Source organism: Trachinotus anak, unplaced genomic scaffold (genome assembly GCF_046630095.1).
Source record: "Trachinotus anak isolate AG129_WGS33_773 ecotype Australia unplaced genomic scaffold, CSIRO_AGI_Tana_v1 ptg000003l, whole genome shotgun sequence".
Taxonomy (NCBI): Eukaryota; Metazoa; Chordata; class Actinopteri; order Carangiformes; family Carangidae; genus Trachinotus; species Trachinotus anak.
In genome coordinates this window covers 18,323,604-18,332,945 of record NW_027273854.1, presented here as the reverse complement: position 1 = coordinate 18,332,945, position 9,342 = coordinate 18,323,604, and the positions used below count along the sequence as shown (strand labels likewise).

General features: G+C 41.1%; 1 protein-coding gene across 1 annotated transcript; it reads left to right on the top strand.

Annotated features, from left to right (window-relative positions):
• The first annotated feature begins 305 nt into the window (after nt 1–305).
• On the top strand, nt 306–8,995 carry xpnpep3 (X-prolyl aminopeptidase 3, mitochondrial). Its single transcript, XM_071474292.1, has 11 exons — nt 306–674; nt 1,996–2,118; nt 2,425–2,612; nt 2,890–3,109; nt 4,001–4,185; nt 4,372–4,434; nt 5,593–5,706; nt 5,880–5,965; nt 6,299–6,482; nt 7,296–7,416; nt 7,879–8,995. Exons 1-11 carry the CDS (start codon nt 605–607, stop codon nt 8,043–8,045), a joined length of 1,521 nt encoding a protein of 506 aa, XP_071330393.1. The 5' UTR covers nt 306–604; the 3' UTR covers nt 8,046–8,995.
• Nucleotides 8,996–9,342: the final 347 nt, after the last annotated feature.

Sequence of the window (9,342 nt, the reverse complement as noted above, 5' to 3'; positions counted from 1 at the left end):
TTTAAATACAGTTTTAGTTAAGCACAGCGTAATTTGGTTATCATGATATTCATCAAGGAAACATATAATTAACCCTTGAAAGAGTTTGGCTAACCTGTAGCCTTACTTTTTTCATTTCATTGGTGGAGCTTTCTGTGAAGACCTGGCCACTCATAAATGCAGTGTGAGGCTGTATGGATGATCTGTATTCCCTTCAGGGCTGTCAAGTAGTAAGTGAGTAGTAGTAGTTAATACAAGTGCACATTAATTGGCTAAAAAAAAAAAAAACAAAACAACTATAATCTTACACAACACCAGGTTATTGCTGAGTAACACTAAAAGAGGCGGATGACGCGCCTCTGCCTAGAAAGCCAAACCCAGGGCAGCAAAGTCCCACTGCATGAATGAATGTGGCTAGCAAGCATAGGCGCCGCAAGCTAGCGAGGGCTAGCTGTCGACCAAAGGCAAATAAACCGTAAAACGAACACATTTTAACGTTGGTAAGTCGCAACAACATACAGCTCCGTGTAAATATCCAGTGTCAGCTGACGACTCTGCTCTCCGCTCACCGTGACGCTTGGTGTGCGCGGTCATGCTGTGACTGCCCGGGTCCAGCTGCAGCAGCATGTGGCCCTCAGCCGGCTCCTCGGTCGGGTCTGCTGTCAAGCTGCTGCCGCGGCGCCAGTGGAGCCGAGGTGAGCTGATACTGATACTTTCACTGCACCGGAACATCTCCATTTTATGCTAAACCCCGCTACTCCACCACTTTCAGAGGCAGGTGGTACAAGGGTTGCTCCACTACATTTATGTGAAAATTAGTTTTCAGGTTAAAATTTTGCTTTGAAACGTATTAGTTGGTAAAATACAGCGCGTAGTTAAAGATTTAACCAGTGGTTGTGTTTGACTTGTGACCCATTACTATATAGCAGTACCAAGATTTAATACAGCCAGTGCCCAAAGAGGTCAAATTATGACTACAACAATGTCAGAAATATGAATATACATTTGTATAGCAGGTGTTTTTTTCCCCTCCACAAACATTAGTCATTTCACAACTCCCCAGGTTTCAGATATGATTGTGACCCAGCTACAACAGTAAGGCAGGTAGCCCTCCACCCAATGAGGACTAATCATCAATATAACAAATGAAGTAAATGTTTCCCCACTCAAGTGACATCAAGTAATACTACGTTGTGTTGAAGGTGCATCAAACATTGTGACAAATGAGGTCTTGTTTTGTTACATATTTATGAGAACACAGAAAATATTTACAAAGACGCATGACAACCACATATGGTCCATATTTGCTGGTGAGTATATACGTACAAATACAGTTTATACACATATGAACAAATGTGTTTTATATACATTGTCACCTGACAGCAAGAAGGTTTTGTGTAAGAACCTGTCGACCACCTTGGGCCTTTCTGAGAGGAGTTTGTATGTTCTCTGCATGCCTATGCAGTACGCTCTGGGTACTCCGGCTTCCTTCCTACAGTCCGAACACATGCAGGCTCAGGTTAATTGCATTTACATTTACTCATTTGGCAGAAGCTTTCATCCAAAGCGACTTACAAGTGAAGGAGGTGACTTCAAATTGCCCATAGGTGTGAATGTGAGTGTGAATGGTTGTCTGTCTCTATATTTCAACCCTGTGACATACTGGTGAGCTGTCCAGGGTGCACCCTGCCCTCGCCCAGGATCCAGCCCCCCTGCGGATAAGTGGTATGGATAATGAATGAATGAATAATGAATTAATTCATGTTTTAGAACGATCTCTCATATTTGGTTTTTAAAGGATTACGATCAAGATACATACTGAGCATCATTTTACAGTTGAAAAATAAACTTGTCATCGCTAGAACATATTTCTGGCATTTCTGTTTTGCAGAAACAAATACCAATGTGTCTATAGCAAGTTCAAATCCGCCAGTTTTGAAGCTCTACTCTGTAAAATATAACCTGACTGCTGATGAAACAGGGTCTTTGCTCTCTGTGTTGTGTTGCTGTCCGTAGGATGTGTTTGGTGCCTGTGCAGAAACATTTCTGTGAAACCAGGAGGTTTGAAACCAAAGACAGTTCCACCTCGGTACCTGGGCCAGCCGAGCCCTTTCACTCATCCACACCTCATCAAACATGGTGAGTATTTTTATTTTTTTTTACTTTTAAGGGGAAACCCTGCAATGCTCATTAACAGGTTCAATTTAAAGTTATTTCTTCTTTATGGAGTCAGAATTCATGCTCTCTAGTGGCACAGGAACTGGTCACACCTGGCAAGAGGCATTGTAAATCACAGAAAGCTCAATACCCAATACTGTTTACACATTTCAGTTCATTAATCACACTATGCTGAATGTAAATAATAGAAAAGAAATCGTAGTAGTGTATGCAGTGAGCATCTTCAGCGCTGAAACACTTTGCACATATCTGATCTCTGCTGCTCAGGTGAGGTGACCCCAGGCTTGACCCAGACAGAATACGAGCTCCGCAGACATCGGCTGGCCTCACTTATTGAGGCCCAGGCAGACAGGCTGGGACCCTCCGCCTCCTCTAGCACCCATGTGGTCATCGTTTTGTCCCATCCGACCCGCTACATGACCAATGACATCCCTTATCCCTTCCACCAGAACCAGGTGCATGTTTGTTTTCATGTCGTATTTCTTCATCTTCAGTTTAATCCTCATGTGCCTTCAAACAACATGTACTTAAAAGAAACTGAATATTAACAGTTTAAAACACCTTATGTTGAAGAAACAAGACTCAGGTATAAAGGAAAATTGCATTAAACACAATTATGTGTTACTCTGCTTTGGCTTTGCAGTGTTTTCTTTGTAATTTGTTGCCAATTAGGCTACTGATCGTAATTTTAGTAAGGCTTCGCCAATTAACCAGGAACCAAATATTCCACAGGATTTCCTCTACCTCAGTGGCATCCTAGAGCCTGACAGTGCCTTGGTTCTTCATGGGAAAGGGCGACCAGATCAGGCCATCTTGTTCGTCCCCCGCAGAGACCCAGGGAGAGAGCTTTGGGACGGGCCCCGGTCAGGGAAGGATGGGGCAGCTGCTTTGACCGGCATAGAAAGAGTTCATAGCACTGAAGAACTGGGTCTTGTGCTCAAGACCCTTAAAGGTGGGTGGATAGAAGTGTGAGGACATATGTCCAGGAGAAATGTCTTTTCAGAGACCCAAGTCATAACAGTGGCAGATTCCTCACCAAAATAATGACTGTTTTTGGAAAATTTTATTAGTTGTAGCTGGATCGTGTAAGCTAATTCCACTCCCAACCCTGGGAGAACGTCTATCTCCACTCGACTTTTTAATGTTTCCAGTTATGTTAAAACCAGTGAACAGTGTAACAAAAAGTCATAGATGTGTGCTTTGTGACTTCATATTTACACTGGCAAGAAAAAGTATGTGAACTCTTTTGAATTACCTGCATTTACGTATTAAATGCACTTAACATATGGTCAGATATTTATCTAAGTTACATTATGAACAATCTATTTAAACTAATGACACACAAATAATCATATTGTTTTTGTCCATATTGAAAATATCATTCAAACATTCACTGTGTAGGCTGGAAAAAGTATGTTAGAGTTAGAGGTAAACAAGAACATGATGATCTGAGGGTAAAGCATCACATCCCAGGCAGAAAGTCACCATCCTCATCAGGAGCAGCTTTGTTTTTGCATTGCTGTGTAGAGTTAGTTTTACTAGTTTAACTACAGTAAAATATTCTGAATAAAATACCAATTATGCTAATTCAAATTTGCATAACATAAAATCTGCTTTCTAACTTGCCTTTGGAAATGAGGTTAAGTTACTACTCTTCATAGTAAGCTAGTTAGCTGGCTAAGCTTACATTTGCTGCTTATGTTCGAGCCATTGGAAATAACGTTGTTAAATCCAATCCTTACATTTTTGGTTTTGGAAAGGCCTCAAAAAAGCTAACACCACTAACTAATTTGGACCTTAACTTCACCATTAACCGTCTTCTCTGTGCTCTGTCCTCTTGCAGGTACTCTGCTTTGGTATGATAGTTCTCAACCTGCTCACCCTCGGCTCCACCAGGCTTATGTGTCTCCTCTGCTGGAGGCGGGGCCGATGCCACGCTCTCTCAGGCCCCTCATACACTCTCTCAGGGCCCTCAAGAGCACAGCAGAGGTGGCACTCATGCAAGAAGCAGGTCGCATCACAGCACAGGTTGGTGTTTAAATTACTTTCAAATTGTTGATTATTACTTTGGATGCCTGCAAATGAGGAAGTATTTAGATTTTCTTGTATTGTTATGTAACAAAGTCCCTTCACCACTTTGTCCAACGCTTCTAGAGACTCTTTTTAACATAGATGTACAGTGCACCTGCTCCAACTCAAATCCTTGTCTCTCAGGCGTTTAGGAGGACGATGGCTCTGTCTCACGGAAACGTGGATGAGGCTGTGCTCTTTGCTAAGGTAACTCTTCAGTTCCTCGCCTGTCAGGATTTTCATGTCTTCTATTGATCAGGCTTTTTAATGTAAGTGTAATCTATTAATTATTCAGTCAATGCAGAAGAAATGAACTTGTCCTGATTAGGACTGACAAACTGACAGAAACAACAGATTATACGGATCACACAGAAAATCATTTCCTGTCATCCTCGAGCAGTATGTTTACATGCACACAAGAAGCCAGATTACTCAGGCCAGCAGTGGCCATCAGTCACAGACTATTCCTTATGTATTTAGGATGTGTGCAGCATGTATCTAATGTATTTAGATGACACTACCATTAGCAGAAAATATTTATTAAATCAAAACTTATAACCACTTCTTTCTCGTCCAGCTGCCGGTGACAGCTGTGGACGGAGGCATTATATTTTTGGGTTGTCTGTCTGTGCGACCATCTCTCATGCTCATGATATCTCAGAAACATATTGAGGGTATTTCAAAGATGAACCAATTAGCACTTGGTGGTCAAAGGTCAAGGACGCTGACCTCACAAAACAAGAATTAATACTCTAGTTATAACACAATTTATTTTTTGCCAGTTGTTGAATTAGCTCAGCTAGCTATCGTAGCCACAGCACATCACAATAATTACACTATAGTCAAAAGCTGAGGTAGCAGATACTGAAATCTGTTAAGATAATTAGCTTGAGCAAAAGTATATGTTGGGGTATTTTTTCTTTACTGTGTGAATTTTTTTTTTCAGATAATAAAAAGGTTGAGAAAAATCATTAATTTTGTTTTAGCTGTAAAGGGCTAGCTTGCCAGCTAGCTGGTGATATATCTCTGTTGTTCTGTTTCTCTGTGGCAGATAATGCAGTTTGTGTGACAACAGCTTCTAGGGCTCAGATATTAACGACCCAGTGTGTAGTTACTGTGGTTTGGTTTGGTTTTGAGCTCCATTTTGTTGTTACTACAAATTTAAAAAGCTGTTTTCATTGAAATTGCACATTTTATGTCATAAAACCTTGTTTAATAGTTAAACTTGTCAGAAATTCAGTTTCAGGTTTTAACTAAATACCTAGTTATTGCATTTTGCCCTCATATGGCAGTTTAGATCACAGCAAACATGAACAGTCACTTCTCAAGTACAAAGACATTTTTTAACATGAAGTCTTGTTCCAGTTTGATTTTGAGAATCGGATCCATGGCGCCAACTTCCTGGCCTATCCCCCTGTGGTTGCTGGAGGGAATCGAGCCAATACTCTTCACTACATAAACAACAACCAGATCATCAAGGTAAATGCAGGTGCTGAATGTGTTAAAGGATCAGTCCTGTTATATAAGGTGCAAACAATGAACACACAAATTTAGCATTCTGAAAATGAGAAGTGGTTCATATGTAAATAAAGTAATGACTGAATAACATATATGACTGTTTGTATTTTCCCCCTCTGTCTCTCCTGCATCAGGATGGTGAGATGGTGCTGCTAGATGGTGGTTGTGAATACTTTGGTTATGTCAGTGATATCACTCGAACGTGGCCAGTGAATGGAAAGTAAGTTTGACGAAATTATGTTTGAGCTATGCCGCTCAAATAAAATGCAATGTTGATGAAGAATACCTGGCTAAAGGTGAAGTCTGAAGCTGGAGCTGATTACACCTGTCTGTCTTAAAACACAAATTCTATGTGGCCAAAGTAAATAGAAGTTACGAATGTCCTTACCATGCTGTTGCCTAAACACTAAATTACAGTGCAACACTACAGCACATAACGGTTTTGAGATCTTTGAATGAAAATGTATTGCGACTGTATGTTTGAGCATTATTCTGGTATTAATGACAAACACAAACACACCTAATGTCTGCTGCTCCCACCTCCTCCTGCCAGATTCAGCCCCGCTCAGGCTGAGCTGTACGAGGCCGTCCTGGACGTCCAGCGCTCCTGTTTGTCTCTGTGTTCACCGGGTGTCAGTCTAGATCACATCTACAGTACCATGCTGGCTCTGCTGGGACGACAGCTCCGGCAACTAGGGATCGTCAAGGCCAGCACCAGTGATGCTGATGTACTAAAGGTAATAATCAGAGAAACAACATATGTGGATGGATTCTGGTTGGTAGATTATTCCCATGCTTTACACCATTACACCTTTACACAGCTCTTAGCTTTTGGAAAACAAAGTTTGCCAAATCTAACAAAATTTCTTAAATGATGATGAGTTGCAAATTTTTAAAAGCACAAAAAAGTATATAAGTTGAATTAATTTTTATTTTAAACATTTTTGGTATATTCATGTCCTCACCACTGGTTTGCAGTCAGTTCTGCCAATGTAAATGATGAAGTAAAGTAACTGCCCCCTCCCTGAAACACAATATGCTCATATAACTCTGCATTGTAGAGGCACTCCTTTTCTGCAGTGGTTATTTTCTGGGAAATAAAATGAGCAAGTCAAACCAAGGCTGAATGTAAAGTTATTCAGCTGGTTTCTCTGGAAAAAAAACAAAAAACATACTGTAAGGTAATAAAACAAAGCTTTTTGGCAGCCAGGGATTTGTTTGTTCAAGATGCATAGCAGACTTACTCAATAATTCTTCATGCGGAGATGTCACATTTTTTGACATTAAGAAAGGCCTAGTCAGGCTTTGGCCTCTTCCTCTGCTGCCTTGATTGATGATGGGGGGGTCCTGTGTGAGAAACCTTTGCTCAAATCAGCCCTCTGAGCAGAGTGAGACTCTGGTGATTTTGTGCAATATTGTGAGGGCCAGTGAATCAGTGGCACCCCTGGGTATCATGTCCTTAAGTTTAGCAATAAGCTGTCACTGCTCTGAGTCTGCTGGTAGACAGTGGCAAACGTCTTAATTTCTTAATTTGCTTATGCTCATTCCAGGCTGCTCGGCGATACTGCCCCCACCACGTCGGTCATTACCTGGGCATGGACGTCCATGACACTCCTGAGCTGTCCCGCTCACAGCCTCTACAGCCGGGAATGGCCATTACTATAGAACCAGGTATGGATAAACTACGCTTTTAAATGTTCCTTCTCCTGACTTTTTTTTTTTTTGCCTTAAGATGTGCAGCTGTGGCTGTCTTCATAAAAAATCTGGGTGAAATCCCGCACAACTTGCAATAAACAATAATAAACTCCTCGTGGTTAAAAACCATTTGCCTGATGAAGGTCCAGCACCGAAATGTTGCAAATAAATTGCAAGTTAGACAGTGTGCAGGATTTTTTATTTGCTACTTTGGATTCATTCATCATGCTCCTATGCGCCTGCCTCTCTAAAGAGATGTGTTCTTCCGTTCTGAAATCAGGTTTTAAAAATCTAAACTGCACATTATCCTCTATACTTACTTCACAGTTAATGTGGTGGACCCCCAAAACATATTATCTATGCCACATTCTCTTTTTTTATAGCTCATGTTATTCCTGCTTTCACACATATTCAACTTTTCTTCTTCTCTTGTCAAAGGTTTGTACATCTGCGAGGACAATGACCAGGCGCCAGAGCGTTTCCGCGGCCTGGGCGTCAGGATCGAGGATGATGTGGTGATCCGAGACAAGGGAGGCCCTCTGATTCTGTCCTCTGATGCACCAAAGACCATTGCTGATGTAGAACAGGCCTGTGCCCAGAGATAGAGCAGGGGGAGACAGACAAGTGACCTAGTGAGCCACGGAGTAGAGCGTCTCAATGGTGATGACATCATCAGGCTCAGGGCCCAAGTACATGAAAAAGGTGGAACTGCAAGACTTGTGTTGTAGTCTCATTTTGAAATCTATTGTGGACTGAATATATAATTTACCAAGACACATGCTCATTACAGTTACTCCTCAGTCTTTGAAACTGTTTATGGAGAGCTCGTCCACAGTAAAGGCCAATTTAGTTGTGTGTTCAGGAGTTACAGTGTAGCTTTGGAGCCTATGCACATATCCCACGCTGTAAATGTAACTATACTTCAGGGCTAAAGTGGTTACAGCAGTACCACAGGGAGACCAACCCTAATCATATACAATACATTTATTTAGTATTGTGATGTGGTGCTCTCAGCAGGTGAAATCTAAGGACAGTTTACCTCTTGCATCAAATATGCATTCAGCTGAAGAGCTAATCCTTAGATCCAAAAATCATTTTCATTTTTAAAACCTACAGTATTTGCTCCACACCATGTTTTTCAAAATAGCCGGGATCATGATACACTGGTTGATAAATGTTTGTTTGTTGTCTCACTCAAAAAACATCTGAAGCCTGTAGGCACGCACTTCATTTGTCTGTTACACACAGAAATGCTTCATTCCTTCCCAGTTCATGCTACAGTACAAAAACATCAAAACACCAGATGTTGAACTTGCACTCACTGTGCTGTGGGATGGTCAGGAAGGACCGGAGCATATCTAATCAGCAGACCGCCATGTTTAAGTACACAAGTGAGGAATAAAGAGGAACCTGTACACAACAGCTTCTGATGAACCTGGAATCATTATAATTACTACACCAATCCACTTAAATGTGAAAAAGTGTATACTGTGTGTGTCTTTGTGTGTGTGTGGGAATTTAGTTTTTCAGCATAAAGAAAAATGGTTTGTATGTATTAATCTTGTTATTCTTTCTTTCCTAACTGATCAATTTTGTTGGTTTAACTCAGGTTGCATAAGATGGACATGGTATTAAAGATGATGATTATTATAGTGGCTGCAGAGAATTTGGCTTCAAAACCTTGACTGTAACACCAAAGGACAAAAACATTGGGCCTCAGAGTGACATGGTCACATCGGCAAAGATCTGGGAGCTGATGAGGTAGAGACGTCTCCCTCAATTTTGATACGAGAGCACAATTTGGTCACTGTTGGTCACTCCTCCAAGTTAAAAAAATTAGCTCTTAATGCATGTCAGTAACAAACTACTGCTAAATATCTCATCTGTTTCCTCTTTGGGGTA